Source organism: Eretmochelys imbricata, chromosome 1, assembly GCF_965152235.1.
Source record: "Eretmochelys imbricata isolate rEreImb1 chromosome 1, rEreImb1.hap1, whole genome shotgun sequence".
In the NCBI taxonomy this organism is placed as follows: Eukaryota; Metazoa; Chordata; order Testudines; family Cheloniidae; genus Eretmochelys; species Eretmochelys imbricata.
This window is the reverse complement of record NC_135572.1, coordinates 139,873,350-139,891,494: the sequence shown is the minus strand read 5'-3', so window position 1 is coordinate 139,891,494 and position 18,145 is coordinate 139,873,350. Positions and strand designations below refer to the sequence as shown.

Here is an 18,145-nt window from a genome sequence, read left to right as displayed (position 1 = left end):
TGAAAGAGTTTACACTGAGCATTTGAGGGTAAATGTTAAGGTAGATAATAGTTGAGGGTAAATGAGGGTAGATAAAAGTTCCCCACAGAACCCAAAGGTGCACAGTCGAGCAATATTCACTACCAGGTAATGTAATAGTTGCTGGATAACAAGTCACAAAAAGGCAGATTGAAGGACACAATGCAAGGTTCATAATTTAAGAATTCAAGAAAACTGCTAAAGGAAGAAAAGTGAACTCTGTATGTTTTGTAAGTTAGCATACCTCTAACTGCAGCAACCTTATTAGGATCCAAAGTTCTGCGCCCCCGTGCACTGACACCCATAATGCTACACAGCAATGTTTCCTTGGGGAACAAGACACGGACTAGGTAACGTGCTGCATACTTCGGTTTGGTCTTTTGTCGGGCTTTCATCAAATAGTTTCCAAGAACCTTTACATTTCTCTTTGGGTCACCAACATATTCTTTGTAAAGCAAAAACATTTTTTAAAAGATTAGCACAAATCTGTTAAAAGAAGGAGCTCTTCCCCAAACCAATTTCTCTCTTTACCTTTATCACATAGTAAATTCATATTTCCTAACCTTTCGTTACCAAAACTAGATCTACTATATATTCTCTATCTTTGCACTTACAGGAGATGCAGAAATAGCTTCGGGCAGTATCTTCAGACGGAATTAACATTCTTAGCTCACTCATATCAAGCACCCAAAATTGATTAAATAATAGTAATAGCATTTTTTAAAAGCATTTAAATGCGTACGAGACAAAATTTTCAGAATGACCTACTACGTGCAGATACTTGATTTTCAAGGAAACATCTCACAAAGGTATCGGGTGTGAGTGTCCATTTTATTAGGTGTGCACAAGCAGAAGTTGAGGCACCTTTGAACACTTTACCCATTATTTATATTACTCTTCACTCACAGATTCACTTATTTTTTAAACTCCAAAAAAATGTCCCCTTCCACATGACTCAGGGTATATATGTACATCATGAAGGGACTTAACATCTGCCTGTGTCATGTGTGCTTACCTAGAACATAAGAACAACCCTACTGGGTCAGACCAAGGGTCCATCTAGCCCAGTATCCTGTCTTCCGACAGTGGCCAGTGCCAGGTGCCCCAGAGGGAATGAACAGAACAGGTAATCATCAAGTGATCCATCCCCTGTCACTCATTCCCAGCCTCTTATGGTGAAATGGTTCATGGAGCTCTTTTTGGTGATCCACAGAATTAAACATTTTAGAAAAATAAGTACTGGAGCATTTGGGGGGGGAGGGCGGGGAAGGGGGTCGGGTCTCTCTTACAAAACAGTCCACAGAATGAAAATATTAGAGAACCTCTGCCTTATCCCATTCAAGAATTAGCATTCCTTACACACAAAACAATTAAGCTGCTTTCTCAAATGCAGAACCTATTGTAAGTTATGTTCCACACCTTGCTTTATAGACGACATATTCTTTATAGAATTATCGTCAGTATTCATTATATATGAGAATATTTAGTTTTCACATGAAAGCATTACCAAGGAAATCCTTAGATTTAGAGAAACTCTAATATGCTGCACTTCCATTGTAATGGCTGCTGAGATTTTACTGATGCATATTGGCTTGCAGGGAGTCCTAGCTGTTCTGTACCATTGGCAGCATGAAAAAAAAACTTTTATCAGTAGGACAATGAAAGAAGAAGAGGGCTCATTCTTAATGCAATCCTGAAGCATAATATCTGCTGTAAACTAAGATTTGTTAAAGTGCCCAAGTTATTCTGCACATCAGAATAATCAGTAACATGTAAGAATCAATTGAGTATTTGTGTTAGTACAGTGTACATACTAACTTTTTGAATATTTGACTTCAAGTGTTAAAGTGGACTTCCTGTATATCATGCACACCCAATAGCTTTATTCAGAAAGCTTTAAATATTAATCCACTTTTAAAATGCAAAAAGAGAAAGTCAGCTCTGCTCATTTATTTTTGTTAAAGAAAAAAATTGAGCGCCTTATACATGCATTTTATTCACTGTAATTTTCCACTCTACGATACTGAGCATATGTGACTTGTAACTCACCAAAACTAGGATTGATAGAGACAGAAGAAGATGGCAGTTCTTTACTAATGCTCGCACTTCCCGGTGAGGCCCGGTAATTCATCATCATGGTGTTTCTCCCCAAACTGGTTTCAGATGGAGTTGGCATCACCGACGACACCATTGGGGAACCCACTGCTGAGGGTGCAACATTGGTGGTGCTTTCCATGACTGTGGTTACGAGATTTGGTTGTGGAGGAAGGTCAGGGATCCTGTTAGCCACTGTGTATGGTGGATGCAGTGAGTGAGTGGAGACTATAGTGGGTAGGGGTGGGCTTTGCCTAAGCACAGGTTGTTGCGATTCAAGTTGAAGAGTTTGTTGAACCGGTTTTATTGCAGAGTTGGCCTGGAGATGGCTCTTTTGTAGCCTAACCCTCATTGATGGGCTATGCCCTGCTTGTCCCGGGGAAGAGATATGAAGACTTGACTCTCTTTCCATTGGTTTCTGTACTCTAATTTTTCCATGGGATAAATGATTGGAACTTCTGTATGTAAATCCAATGGGCCTCTGCAAATGTGATACGAAAACAATAATTAAGGTAAAATTGCACAAATCTGTTTTGTTTTTTTCCTTCATGAACGAGAGATTAGATCTCATCCTAACTATTTAGCATTAACTATAGTCTTTTCATAAAGATAGCTCTGACCTCTTGACCATGAGTCTAACTACTGCATGTTTTTCGGTCTCTACCTTCACTCGACACCAACATAGTCCAGACACCAACACAGCATTATTCTCTTGTGTTTGCATCCTGATTCTAAAGTTCTTCCCAATCACCTGCTAGCATAACATTCCTTCAAGAGCTAAATAAATAGCTGAGGAACAGACTGTACATATATTAGTAGTTGATAATGGGCATAGTTTTGTACAATATTTGCTGAAAAATTCATCAGTTGGTGTCACCGACCTGCTGAGCTATAAGTTGATGCTCCTGCTGCTGCATTAAAGGCAAAACATTTGGTTTTGCACTTTTTATTTTGGTTGGTTTCTTTACAATAAAGTAGGCCAGAACAGTTTTGTCTTGTCTCAGCTGGACACCCTTTTATCTGTTTGATGCATTAGAAGTGCAGGTCCTATTTCGGCTGGAAGATGTCATGATGACTGGAAATGATTTGTGAAGTGATGACATTAAGGCAGTAGTGGGCAACCTGCGGTCCATCAGGGTAATCTGCTGGCGGGCTGTGAGACAGTTTGTTTACATTGGACTGTCCACAGGCACGGCTGCCCACAGCTTCCAGTGGCCGTGGTTCACCATTCCTGGCCAATGGGAGCTGTGGGAAGTAGCATGGGCCACAGGGACGTGCTGGCCATCTCTTTCCACAGCTTCTATTGGCTGGGACCGGCGAACTGTGGCCACTGGGAGCTATGGGCGGCCATGCCAATGTAAACAAACTGTCTCACCGGCCGCCACTGATGGGCTGCAGTTTGCCCACCACTGCATTAAGGGAATAAAACTGGAGCAATTGAAAGAAATAATAGGTGTTACTAAAAATGCTTTAGTTTCAATTAACAACATTTTGGAGAAAGAATGCCTTTGTGAAACTATTAAACAACAACAGTTATGGAATAAGCGCTAAAAATATACATTCTCCAAGACACCCAACAACTCTTCCAGCAAAAACAGGGGAGGTCAGAAATGACAACAATGATTTGTGGCCTGGACAACATGTTTTACTATCAGAGACTAAAGGAGCACAATCTAATTTGTTTATTAAGGAGAAGTTTAAGAGACAACTTGATCATGGCCTAAAATTACCTACCCATGGAGAAGCTATCTGAAACTAGAGGATTCTTTAGTTTAAAAGTTGAAGTCAGTAAAGTTCGAACTGAAAATAAATGTAATTTTTAACCGAAAAAATAATTAACTATTGGAACAGATGATACAGGGATGTGATATGTGTTCCATCACTTGAAGTCTTTAAATCAAGACTAAAGCCCAGATCCACAAAGGGACTTAAGCACCTAAGCCCCAGATTTAGATGCCTAAGTCCCAGTTTTAGGCAGCACTGCAATCCACAAAACTCCCCTTCACTGCCACCTAACCCTGTGGGTGCCTACACTCACCTCAGCACCTAAATTTCCAGATAAAAGTTTCCCAGGGGCCTATGTTTCTGGGTGTGCACACTGCTGCCTCACACTACGTGTCCAGATGTCTATTTCCTATCTAATCCCAGTGTGACGCATGAAGCAGAGGAGGACATCATCTATCTTCCCTGCAGGACCTGGTCTGGTAGGCATGCTCTGAGCACACCTAGTAGATCAGGACTGATTCAATATCCAGGAGGAGGAGGAGAAAGAGAAAGTGGTGGTACCCACTTTATAACTTTTAGCACAGTAGTTACAGCACTCAGCCAGGATAGGGGAGACCTAGATTCAATTCTCCCCCTCTCTGCCAGAGGGGGAGTGTAATGGGGTGTACAAGCCCCCCCACACTGGAAAGAACAGGGCTAAAGCGCTACTCTGGGCCCAGCCAGCCTTGCCCCAGGATACTCACAATGTCTGCACAAGCTAGAGGAGGAAGTTAAAAAGAGGAGCAGAGTAGCTCAGCGGCAAGCAGATAATGGAAGTGAGCTGCCTGCGCCCTTGGAAAGAAGCACCACAGGAGCTCTTGCTGCCTGAGGCATGGTGATAGTGGCCTGACCAAGCGTATAAAGAAGGGACCTTTGACTCTCTGAAGGCAGAGACTTTATTTGTGTTTTAGCTATTTACTTTACCCTGTAGGAAAAGTGGGACAGGTAGGAAGTATCCAGGGAGTCAGCCGCATAGCACCCTAAGGTGTAGGACTTAGCTGGCTACCATTGGGCCTTGGATCAGAGCCCAGTAGAGAGAGTAGACCAAGGCTTCCCCTACCAACTCCTAAAGTGGGACGACTATGGAAGTCTGTCCCTTTGCAGAGAACCTAACTGGGGGAAGACAGTGAAGGTACAAAGGTCCAGACCACAAGACTCCAGGGGAAGCCCTGAATCCCTCACTGAATTCTGAAGACTTCCCCATTATTAGACCCTTGATACATAACCCAAAAGGAGTGAACTGAAAGTATGACCTGGCTGGAGAGCTGAGTCACTAAAAGGACAGACTGCTGCAGGGTGGAGCTGTATTAAGAAAGGGGTCTTCCTCTTGGGCCTCCAACTTGCCACACCCCTGCACAGTCACTAGGCAGCACTGGTGGTGAGTGTTCCCCTTCCCAGAGAGAAGGGATTTGAACAGGAGTCTCCCAGCTCTCAGGAGAGTGCTCTAACCACTGAGATATTCTGATTTGGGCTTTTCTCAGTCTCCTCTATTGATGCTGTTCTACTGTGTATAAACAATGCAATAGCTATTGGAGCAGGGAGACTTCACCCTCAGTCTCCCACCTCCCCGGTGGGTGTGCTAAACCACTGGACTTAACTCTCTGGTCCAATGACTCTGTATTTATCCAAAGCGCCACAGCTTCAACAGGACAGATGGAGGGAGCCCCACATTAGAATATCCTATAGCTCAGGAATTAGAACACTCTTCTAAGAGGGCTGGGAGATCCCTGTTCAAATCCTCTCCCTCAGGCAGATGGGGGAATTGAAAGAGGGTCTCCTACATGAGTTCTATAACCACTGGTCTAAAAAGTATAAGATGGGTGGACCACCACCTCCTGCCATCTCCCTCCATTTGTATGGAGTAAGACTGGCCCCTCACTCATTCCTTCAAGAAATGGTTTAATAGATTCCAAGGCCAAAAGGGACCACTCCTCCAGTCTGACCTCCTATATAACAGAGACATAGAACTTCCCCAAAATAATTCCAAAGCATAGCTTTTAGAAAAACATCCCATCTTGATTTAAAAATTGTCCAACATGGAGAATCCATCACAACCCTTGGCCGCACTCTCAGGCCACCAAAAAATTTGTCCTGAGAACCCCTGACCTAGCCTACTAAATTGACTCTGGCTGCTACTACACCGATAGAGGACTGACCTCACGAATGCCAAGTAGTATATAATAACCTGCCTCTAATGGATGCTAAATCCACTTCTGACCACAGTGGAAGGTGAGGAGAGAGTTTAACCCTCTAATTTCTACTCATGCTTGAAAAGGGACTCTGAACATTTCAGATCTTTAATACTCACAGGTTTGAGGAGCAATGGCTTCATGCGGGTGTGTTGCATTTCTGAAACCTTTCGATGAAGCAGATCAAATTTCTTATCCAACTTCTGAATGGCATCATACATGGCCTGGCAATAAATGTGAAGTTAATGGAATTTTTCTACTTTTAGAGGAAAAGTAAATAAAAAGCACTACATTTAAATTTGACAAAAGCAAGGAAGTCTCATTAAGGTTGAAGTTCCTTCCTTAAGTCTAAACTTTGCAACAGTTCAGTGGATAATAAATACGCTTCGTAAAGTGAATTATAGGCTGATTTACTTATGCACCACAAGGAAAAATAACCACAGGCTAATTTCAAGCTTGAAAAAGCATGCTTCTCTTGGAAGATCTAATTTCAGGGAAAGACTTACTCTTGCTGTTTTAACATCCTGCTGCACATGACCGGAATTGAACGGTTGTTCTTCCTACTGAACCCAATATACAGCTGATTTTTATCTAATATAATGGTGCATTTTATTTCACATTGAAGAGATATCAAGCAAACTCAGAAGTAGACAAGTGGCACAAGAAGAATTATTATGTGTTATCTGAAGAGTCATACTACCTTTAAATCATAGGCTTAACACTACTTTATGGGTAGTTAGAGACCTTTAAAAATAGAATTATCTATTTCCAAATACGTGGCTGAGATACTGATAAATAGCTCATGAGGTATTGATTTCTACATCACTGATGGGAAATATACCTTGGAGGAATCTGTATTCCAAAGTAAGATGACAAGTGTAGGTGCTCCAGAGAACAACAGTTTCAGCTCCAAGCCTCAAAATGATTATAATGCTGAAATCAATTGCATACCCATTGATTACACTCAAGGGAAAAAAAACAAAACAGAATTTGAAAAACACTTAGTTGGTTGAAAGTAGCCAGAACATTTTGGCTGATTTTCAGTCTTTTTTCAAGCTCAGAAATTTGAGTCTCCCACAGATTTAAAAATTGACTTTGCCTTACTTGGAGAATCCGATATGAAAGTTTTAAAGTAACAGTACTGTAAAGACCCTAAAGACCCCAACATGTCATAGATATAAGAGCCATGTAAATCAAACTGGAGTTCAAAGGCCAACAGCTGTCCATACATACAAACTTAGGAAAATCACACACCTGAACAATTTTGTCTACTATTATTACTAGTAACACAGAAGGTTACTGAACTAAATGAGTAGAGAGGAAACAAGTTGTGTTTTCAGAGTGTATGATCAGTAGCACTGTTTCCAAAGCACAGTCAGTTTCTGCTGCTTTTTTGTGTGGTTCTATCACACAACAATTCGGGAGAGAAAGAAATTTTTAAAAAGAATAGAAAATGTGGCTATAAAACCAAATTTGAAAAATAAAATTAACTAGATTTCAAGTTGATGCTATTGCTTTAGTAACAATAGCCCTGCATAAATTGAGACTCCAAAGCACCATGAAATGCCTCAGCATAATAAGGTGCAATAAAAGCTTAAATTGTTGTGTATTAAAAGCAATGTACAATGGCCTAATCATGCAGCCCTGGTGCAAGCAGTAAGGCATACATGACATTAATTAACATTTAGCTGTAAATCACTCCAGAAGGAGATGCTCCCTAAAGGACAGAGGGCCAACCCATTACTTTAAGGAGTAGCCCTACTATAACTGGTCACCTGTATGAGTAAGATATTCATTTAGTTTTAACTTCACTGGTGCAGTTATTCAGCTTGCCAGTTACTACTTCAGATAACATAAGCAATAAATTCTCCTAATTCAGCCTGAATAACAAGATTCTGAATAAGGTAATATTCTAAAAGCAAACATCAGATGCCTTCAAAATCTATATGCCAAACATTTCCCATTACCTTGCAATTCCTTGAAGTAAATCAATGGACTCTGTATTACATATGTTGTATTACTACTGACCTTTGGAGACACTCTCAGGTTAATTACATTGTAAAAGGCTCAGTGGCTGCATATAAAAAAGTCAATCAAAAATAAGCAAAATGCATTTACAGTTAAGTCAAGTGAAGTTTATAGAAATGAACAACTGGGTGCAATAGAGTTGCAAATTGCTGTTATAGTGGCACATATACAGGGATAGAAACAGGACATAATTTTGCCTTGTTTTTTTTCAGAGGTTTATAAACTATTTCTTAGATAAAAATGTGGTACCTGACAATAGTTGAGGACTTCCATAAGGGTTTTCTGCTGATCTCCTGTGTAGGACGCTTCAGAGACAACACTTCCCTGTTTCATTTCAAAATAAAGAAGCTAAGCTGAAACTTGAAATCATAATGCTTTGCAGCCAGAAACATATACAGAGAAACACCGAGCTTTAGGATCTCATATCATGTTAAAAAAACAAACAAAACTGTTTTTGTAATGAACCCCCAAAGCAACAGTCATTACCAACAAAAAAGCAATAAAAAATAAATAAAAAGACTTACACATTCATAATCTGGTTCATATTCATAAATAACGCTTCCACCATCTTCATATTCTGTTTCCCTGGATCTTATCTGGAAAAAAAATATTTAGAAACATGTAAAATTAGGAGCAATCACAGAATACATGGCATAAAACAGTCTAGATGAGGGATTCTCAATCTTTTCTTTCTGAGGCCCCCCCAATATGCTATAAAAACTCCACGACCCAGCTATGCCACAGCTATATGCTTTTCTGCATATAAAAATTTGGGCCAGCGCTAGGGGGTAGCAAGAAGGCAATAGCCCAGTGCCCCATGCCACAGGGGGCCCTGTAAAACTAAATTGCTCAGGATTCAGCTTCTGCCTAGGGTCAGAGCGACTGGGGCTTAGAGCCCCAGGCTTCAGCACCATGCAGCGGGGCTTCGGCTTTCTGCCCTGGGCCCAAGCAAGTGTAATGCTGGCCCTGCTTGGCAGATCCCCTGAAACCGGCTGGCGGCCCCCCAGGGGCTCCCAGACCCCTGCTTGAGAACCACTGGTCTAGATGACCTATATATTTTTCTGGAACCCAAGGCACTGGCTTAATATATTAAGTACAGCAACTAATGAAGAAGATGTTTTCAAACACCGCAGATTAATATATATTTGTTCTAGTATTAGTCACATCGTAACTGTGACATAAGTTTTCAAGTCAGTTTTCCTTTATAGGGATTACAAATAAATATATATACATATCCATGTACATTTTATTGACACTTGAGTTTATTAATAAATAAAGAAACAAAATCCACATTTTTCACATCTTGTAAGGTTTACTTGCTGCATGTCTCTCAGCAAGGACAAAGCTACCCAATTTCACTTTTGTTTGTAGTCAGTTACTAGTCAATATCACTTTCAATTACTCATGTACTAAAACAACAGAGAAGTGTTTAGGCTGCAGGGAATGGTTATTTAAAAAATTCACTGCAATTTAAAACAAACAAACAACAAAAAAAAAAACCCCTGAAATCTTTCCACTGACTGTTTCACAAAAAACTTATTTTTTTTACAACTAAGGCCTTGCCACTACGTAAACAGATTTAACTTATATCAGTTTTTAAACAGATTTAGTTAGAACCAGTGCAAAACCATGTTAGATGTTCTTATTTTGGTAATTCTTAAAACTGTTCTTATCTCAATTTAAATAGTTCTGATCAATTTAGTGAATTATTTGTATTTTGGTAAACCCTAGAAGCCAGGGCCCCATTGTGCTAGACAATGTACAAACATCTGTCAGGTTTAATATCAATTTAAGAATGTCTGCAAAGCCTTTTGTAATGGTTTAAATGAGTCAATTTAAAAGTCAAACATTTGTTTAAATCAGTGCAACTTTGCTTGCAGACAAGTCTTTATATGTTGGGGTAAACCTGATCTGACACTGGGTGTCCTTGTACTCCTGAAACATTAACGTTCTTTGGCATGGCTCTTGGAGCAGTCACTATTGCTATGCAAGGATGTGGCTGGAGAGTCAAAGGGTGGCCTTTCCCATAGGAATGTAGGGCTCCATGAATGTTTTCAGAACAGAATGCTACTTACGATAGCTAGGAGCAGGCTCCAGGTTATGTGATGCTAAAGTGGATGTAAAAAGTTAAAAATAAAGATCTTTTGTTTAGCACAAGCTCTTCTTTCATTAATGTGAAGAACAAAACAGCCAGGGCCTGGTCTCTTCTTCAGGAAAGACCATTTTAAGTAAAATAGCAGACACAACAAAACATGCAGGTAACAAAAGAGCCCATGGGAAGTGCCTCTTCAGAAGCCAGGGGAAAGAGGTATGTGTACACTGTTATTAAAAACCTGTGGCTGGCCCATACCAACTGACTTGGGTTCTAGGACTCTGTGAGGTGGAAGGATCCCAGGGCTTACGCTGTAGCCTAAGCCTGAACACCTACCCTGCAATTAAACAGCCCTGCAGCCTGAGCCCTTTGAGCCCAAATCAGCTGGCACAGGCCAGCTGCCAGTTTTTAATTGCAGTGTACACATGCCCATACTGTCCCTTGTTATATGAAAATTTCCTGTAGACAGGAATCAACAGTGCCACCCAGTGGAGAAAGAGACTTAAAAAATTAAAATAAAGATGCTCATTTTACATGTAAGATGTGAGAAGCCCTTCTTGTCCAGCATAAACTATTTTGCATTTGATTTTTTTTTAATTACACCAAATTTCTGTCACACTACTCAAATGAAAAATTATATAATGTGTAATATTGGCAGAGTTCAAATATAATCTGGCGCCCTGTTTTAGTACTGACAAGACCACTTTGTTGATATTTAAAATGTAAACTTTTTTATGTTCTTCAGCTGGCCATTAAAGTATAGCTCTGTGCTATGAGCCAAGTTCTGCCCACAGATATGCATCAATGTGCGAGATGCATGGTCTATTTTTGGACATAGTTTGCCCAATAATTTGCCCATCAGTAACAGGTAAGGAAGGATGATTGGTATCATTCCATCTCGAAACCTGTGGGAAAGGAAGGAAGCGTCCCTAATGTATCCTGCTTTTTAGAAGAATATGAGCTTGCATGTCAAAGGTTTGCTTGCAGGACCAATCCTTAGAGTGTCAGCTTTTCAGGAAAGGAGCTGTCTCTTCCTCTGCGCATGTACAATGCCTACCAATATGGGGCTCCAACCCTTATAAAAGCTTCTTGACACTACCGTAATACAAACAATAATAATCCACAAAAGGGGGAAGTATATAAGACAATTCTCTCACATGAGAACTGGAATTGCTAATAGCAGTGCAATTTGCCTGAAAAAGCAGAGCAAGTGTTTGTTTAGCTACACATACCATGCTATTTCTCACCAGAGAGGGGGTAAGTCGTCGTCTTTTATGCAAAAAAACATACTCCATTTCTTCTGGGTTCTGACCATCTCTCTGCACACCTGCAGAATGGCTCATCTGTGACACCACTGGCTCACTCAGTACTGACAAACCTTCCCCTCCTACAAAAGCCAAAGTTAAAAGAAAGCATGTCAGAAAACTTCTCCCACTGAATTGACATGAACTGTTTCAGGGAAATTCTATGGCCTGTATTATACAGGAGGTCAGACTAGATCATCACAATGGTCCCTTTTGGCCTTGGAATCTATGAATTAGACATCTGTCATGAAAAGCAAGAACAATAGCTTATTTTTAAAACTGCAGCATCCTGGCCATTTAAGGTTAATTACTATCTAACTACGTATCAAGCACTAAATTATTTGCTCATTTTATCCTCTAATTAACTTTTATTAAACTTTATTCCTTCCAATTCCTCCTCAAAATGCATTTCATTTGCCATACTTTCCATTGTTGACTTTCACTCCTGAGTACCTACGCCTCTTCTTGCCTTATCTCATTCTTCATTTAAAACCCTCCCCACAACAAAAACCTAGGAATCAGAATTTAAACGCATTGTTCACAACGCGATACACAACTCACCGTTATTTGTATTTTCTTTACCCTCATCTTTCCCTTCCCTAAGTATTCACTCTGTTTATCACCTTCAATTTTTGAGCGTGTTTATCTCTGTGAAGAGCCGTGTGAAGAAAAAGGTCTGGTCCTAATCCCTGCCCCAAAAAGTTGATGATCTAGAGCAAACTAACTGATGTTGTTTGATAAACATTTAACAGCAAAACTGTACATCTGCAAACAAATGCTTGACATTGGCCAACTTCTATTTTAATACTTTTGTAACTTTTACATGACTGAATTAAGTTTGCCTGCAACTGATAGAAAAAAAAAGTTACGGCTTCTTGAAGGAGAATCATATGCCAGATTTTATCCTAAACTTTACAACCAAGTTAGAGGGCCAGATCTTCAGCCCATCTCAAGTCTCCTTTGAACTGGCACAAAGGGAATTAAAAATAGGGACAGGAAACGAAGGGCTAACAGGTGATGTGATCCTGGCTGGCAGTGTTGCTCCTTGAGAGCTGCTATCTGCCAGTGCAAGTCCCCTTGTTATCTTGTGCTTCCTCATTGGTTTTTTTGTATTTCATCTACTAGCGCTCATCTTATACTTATCAGAGGGGTAGCCGTGTTAGTCTGTATCCACAAGAACAACAAGGAGCCCAGTGGTAACTTAAAGACTAACAGATTTATTTGGGCATAAGCTTTTGTGGGTAAAAAAACCCACTTCTTCAGATGCATGGAGTGAAAATTACAGATACAGACATAAATATACTGGCACATGAAGAGAAGGGAGTTACCTTACAAGTGGAGAACAGTGTTGACCAACACTTAGGCTGTAAGCTGTTTGGGACAAGGACCCTTTTTTTGTTATGCATTTGTACAGGGCCTAGAGGAATGGGGCGGCCCTGATCTCCCGTTGCGATTCCTAGCTTCTATTGATTTACAAACAAATAATTATTAATATACATGAGGCTCTTTCAACTTGCAACATGATTGGGGGTGAAACGGAGAAAAGAGTGTAAAGCCACCTATGTTCTCACCTCAAAGATGCACCATATGCTGCTTGAGGCCACTTGGGGATCTAGCCCATAAAGTCCAGAAACACAGTTTAAACTAGTATGGATGACTTGCAACACAGACAATGCAAAAGACTGCTCGTCTCTCTCTCTCGCTCACACACACACCCCCACCCTCTCCTGCTCTGCACTGACTCAGCAAATCATAGCCCTAATCAATTTCACCTCTCAGGCAGTGGGAATGTCTCTCACCTCTTCATTCTGACCTTACTACTTCCCCTCTAACAACCTAAGGTCCCACAAATCATAAGAAATTCCTGTATGATGGAAGTTCTGTCATGTCTCTAACTACATCATCAAAAACAATGACACTACAATTACATACAAATTCTATGCTACGGTTGCAAAGTCAAGCACTGAGAAGGTATGACATGCCAGTTTAAGACTGTCCATAAACATGGAATTTTTGGAAACTTTGCAGCAACCCTTTAGCAAATTCTACTGAGCATCTGCAAATGGCAATTTCCAATGGCTTGGAACTCTGGCAAATCTTCATGGATTTTCATAGGGAAAGCGAAAGGCATATCTCAGCCTCCAAGCCTATTCTCCTGCCAAAATTTCCAGTTCCTACCTCAAACCCTGAAAGTAGAAGAACTCTTTAAAGAAAAAGCTCTTAAAAGAAACAGCTGGAGACAAAAACATTAGCAGAATTACTTATTTCTGCCTAATTTTATTATTTGTATTACTGTAGCACCGAGAGCCAGTCTGGACCAGGACCCCATTGTGCTAGGTGCTGTAAAAAAAGATGGTCTCTGCCACAAAGATCTTACAATCTAAGTATAAGACATGAGGTGACAGATAGATAGATAGATACAGACAAACTGATGGGGGAGTACAAGGAAACAATGAGACAATACTGGTTAGCATGACAGGCAGTGGTCTCAGCACACGAGCGGCCTAACCATTGCCAATCTTTTTGCAGACATTATGGCAAAAAAAAAAAAAAAAAACTTAAGAAGGTATTTTATGGAGAACAATGAAGTGGCTTTGCAGATGTTTATAGGGAGCTGCTCCCAAGCATGAGGAGCAGCATGGAAGAAAGAAGAAAGATACTTGTTGAAAAATGTAACAAGTGGACAATAGACACTGGCAGCATTGGCCAATCTGAGACAGAAGTCAACATCTTGATAGTGAATGAGAGATGATAGTTAGAGACAGGATAGGACATGAACGGCTTTGTAGGTGCAAACAGAGTATAGCACAATGGGGCAGCCCTGATCTCCCATTGCAATCCCTAGCTTCTATTGATTTACAAGCAACAGTTTATGCTTGATGCAATAAAAAAAAGGGGAGCCAGTGGAGGGATACGAAGATAGGAGTGATGTGGTCAAAGTGATGGATTAGGAGAATTCTCTTTGTAGCAGCAGTCTGAATGGATACTAAAGGGGCAAAACTGCATTTGTCAAAGCCAGAGAGAAAGACATTGCAGTAATTGACAAGTGAGATGATGAGAGTTTTAGCGGTGTGAAGGGATATCAAAGGTCATATTTTAAAGATGTTATGCAGAAAAAACCCCCAATATCTAGACATAGCCTGGATGCGAGGACTTACAGAAAGGTCCAAGATGGAGATAATAGCTAGGTTATAGGCCTGAATGATAGGCAGGACTGTGGTGTTGTCCACAATGATCAAGAAAGGAGGGGATGGGGAAGCGGGGGGTATGATTAAGAACTCTGGTTTAGCCATGTTGAACTTGAGCTGATACCTAGATATCCTCAAAGAGGTTCAGAGATAGACAGACGGACACTTCAGTTTGGACAGAAGACAGGTCTGGAGTGGAGAAGTAGATCTGAGAGTTGTCAGGGTGAAGATGGTAGCTGAATTTGCGGATGAGATTACTCAGAGATAAGGCATAGTACAAGAAGAGAAGGGGACCAAGGACACAGCCCCATGGACTCCCAGAAAATAACTTCATTCTTGAAAATGGCTGAAGCACTTTTCCTGAAACTTTTATTAAAAATATATCAGCTTAATCCAGAGAACAAACACGGACAATTTCAGTCCAAATGGTTAAGTCTGGAAAAGTTATTTTGATGCTGACAGACCAGATGTCAGCTCATGCCAAAAGCCCAGGGCCTCAGTGAACAATGACAAACCCATAGCCGGAAACCAGTCCGACTTAAATAGACAGACCAGAAATAGACATTGGTGTTATAAGAATGTGTTTAGACTTTATGAAATGCTTGTAGGATGCTACATGTATTAATCCTACATATACTATCTGTATCTCATGGTATAAAGTTATATTGAGTGTTTGTGTTGTAAACCTCTGTAATTGTGTAACTCACCAAACAAGAAAAGCAGCATTAATGAAGGTAAAGTGCTCGTCCTGCAAACAAGATGGCCCAATGAAGGCAAATGAGACATTGTGTAGCATCAAAGGACAGAGACCTTCTTGACTGCATTCCTCACTCCCTGCAGGAAGGGAAGGCGTGTGCATGAACTCATCCCATCAGCTTGGATTCTGGAGTGAAGGGGATAAAAATGCCTGACAAGGAGAAACTGGGTGTCTTTATGCGGTCTGGACTCTAAGAGGCAAAGATTCCTAAACACAAGGAGGAGATCCCCATGATGCTTAGCTTGGGTCACCCCTAGAGGACATATAGAGCTGCTTATTATAGAAGCTTATATTACCTTTTTAAATCTAAGACTGTAACTCATTTGTGCGTATGCTTCCTGTTTTAACTTTGTAAATAACTTTATTTCTTTTCTTACTTAATAAATCTTTGGTTAGTTTATTACAGGATTGGCTACAGGCATTGTCTTTGATTTGAGATCTGAGTACAATCGACCTAAGGTGACTGGTCCTTTGGGACTGGAGTAACCTGAATATTGCTGTGATTTTTGGTGTAAAGTGACCATCTACCATATAGTCCAGCTTGCCTGGATGGCAAGATATACTGGAATGCCCAAGGGGACTGTCTGTGACTTGATGTTAAGACTGTTACAGTACTTTAGGAGTTCACACTTGTTACTGGGTTGGTGAAATATAATTATAGAAAATACAACCAGTTTGGGGATTTTGCCCTTCTTTTTGACAGTCTGCCCTGAGGCTGGCGCTCTCAGCTGTGAGCCACTCAAGACAACATGACAGTTAACAGCTGAAAACAGGGGCTTTTAATTGTAAGTGCTGGACACCCTCAAATGGAATAGCTGCCAACTTTTACTTACTATGACAGCAGTCTTTAAAAATTCCTTACTTGCCTGCTATTTAAAAACATCCACCACCAACCCACCATTTTTTTTGGGGGGGGGGAGGGGCACGCTGACAAAATGATCATCATGCTCCCTCTGCTGATTCTGAAATAATAGTTAAATTATCCTCCGAGACTTGGGCTGACATCCATCTGTCGCTGCTGGTTCACAAACAAATGACCTGGCATGTTTGTTCTACTGTATTAGAAAACAAAAACAAACAAAATACCCCTCACTATAGCTGGGGAGAGATGAGGAAAAGAAGGGATAGGGAATATCAATGTGTTTTCAAGTGGAAATCTACAAAAACCAAGAGTAAACTTTACTGTCAAGCAGAAAACAATAGAAAAAAACAGTGTCAGTGTTATGAAACATGGGAGATGGCTTGGATCCACTGAAGAGACATCCTGACTATAATCACTTTATTGTGCTTAGGACCCTTTTATGCAATGCTTGTTTTGTCCATTTCCCAGGCATGGATGGTAATTTTGCTTTTTTAAAAATGTTTTGCTGAACACACTAAACCAGTGATACTCAGACTGAGGCTCGCGAGCTGCAAGTGGCTCTTTAATGTGCCTCCTACAGCTCTTTGCTGCACATGATATTAAAACACTGTGTGATTTAATTATTAACCAAGATGCTTTTGCTATGTTATTAACCAATTGTAGTTGATAAAATAATAATACTTGGTCATTTTGCTGTGAGAATAATATACATAAAAAACTAAATATTTCCTGTCATACTGTTTAAATATGAATATATAGTCCTATAGTAAATTAAACCGTGAATTTACACTGCTGTGGCTCTTTTGGGTTAATGAGATTCCTGAACCACTGAGGTCTGAGTATCACTGATCTAGACTAACTATGACATACTAAATACATTGGGACATGGGATGTCACACAGTAACATGGGAAAGTTAAATCATCAGTATTCTGTGACCTCTCTGGATGCCTCACAATAAAGTCACAAGGTAACTTTAATACTCAGATACTTCTCATGACTTGGAATAAGTAATACAAAATGCTATTCCTTTCAGTTAACACCACTTCTGAAAGCTTTTCTTCATATCATAGACTCTGTCTACATGAGCATTATCTAGAAGCATGTCTTGCTGCAGTGGCTTTATTATTACTTGTGCTATACGTCCCATCTAAACTATGCTTTTGGTGGACCTTATTTATTCATGATAGGACTTGACACCCTCCAGTTTTGCAGTTTGGATGGTTCTGACCCTGAGCTGTACTACTGCCTTGGTCTTTACAGGAGTGGTAGCACAGCACGGCTTCACCTATAACGCACAACTGAATTGTGTCAGGGATGACCTGATTACACGAGGGAACTCTTATTATGGTAACTGCTACAGTGAAACTGAGATAATAGATTAGACTGGTCAGGAACACCCAGGTTAGAACCTTTGTCTCAGGAACCATATTTACACGAGGTTGTGACTAACCGTGTTTCTCTGCTATAGCTTATAGCATGTATCAGAGGTATGAGGGGACTGACTGAACACAGATAGGATCTGCTTCCTTGTTAGAAAATACTGAGCTGTTATAGAATGATGGGACTCTTCCTGTAGATGTTTGTTTTTCATTTCTCTCGCTAATCTCATTTAGTGTTTACTTTGATGCTAGTGGTAATGGTTGCACTGTTTTCTTCTATTCCCCATCTGTTTGTAGCTACCAGTTGTGTCCTGTCAGATACTTAAAACGTAACCTCTTTGGAAAAGGGTCTGTCTTTTCATATGTCTGCACCTTTCAGGTCGAAAAGGAGGATGTGCTAAGGGAAAAGGAGGATCCATGCACATGTATGGCCCGAACTTCTATGTGGGCAATGGTATTATTGGTGCTC

At 40.4% G+C, this 18,145-nt stretch overlaps 1 protein-coding gene across 10 annotated transcripts in view; it reads right to left on the bottom strand.

Moving 5' to 3' along the window:
- BEND2 (BEN domain containing 2) overlaps window positions 1-18,145 on the bottom strand; it is a 37,514-nt gene that overhangs the window by 10,594 nt on the left and 8,775 nt on the right. For 7 of the 10 annotated variants that reach the window (XR_013346081.1, XR_013346084.1, XR_013346082.1 and 4 more), the window contains 6 exons: window positions 11,418-11,572; window positions 8,618-8,689; window positions 8,343-8,417; window positions 6,185-6,289; window positions 2,068-2,593; window positions 263-463 (listed from right to left, as the gene is read on the bottom strand). Coding sequence is in view for 7 of the 10 variants with exons in the window: in XM_077816415.1 (XP_077672541.1) it covers window positions 263-463; window positions 2,068-2,593; window positions 6,185-6,289; window positions 8,343-8,417; window positions 8,618-8,689; window positions 11,418-11,572 (1,134 nt within the window). In the remaining 3 variants the exon portion in view is untranslated. Of the gene's footprint in view, window positions 1-262; window positions 464-2,067; window positions 2,594-6,184; window positions 6,290-8,342; window positions 8,418-8,617; window positions 8,690-11,417; window positions 11,573-13,060; window positions 13,158-15,384; window positions 15,561-18,145 lie in introns of those variants that run through there. The other 3 variants (XM_077816423.1, XM_077816438.1, XM_077816409.1) reach the window with 3 other exon arrangements.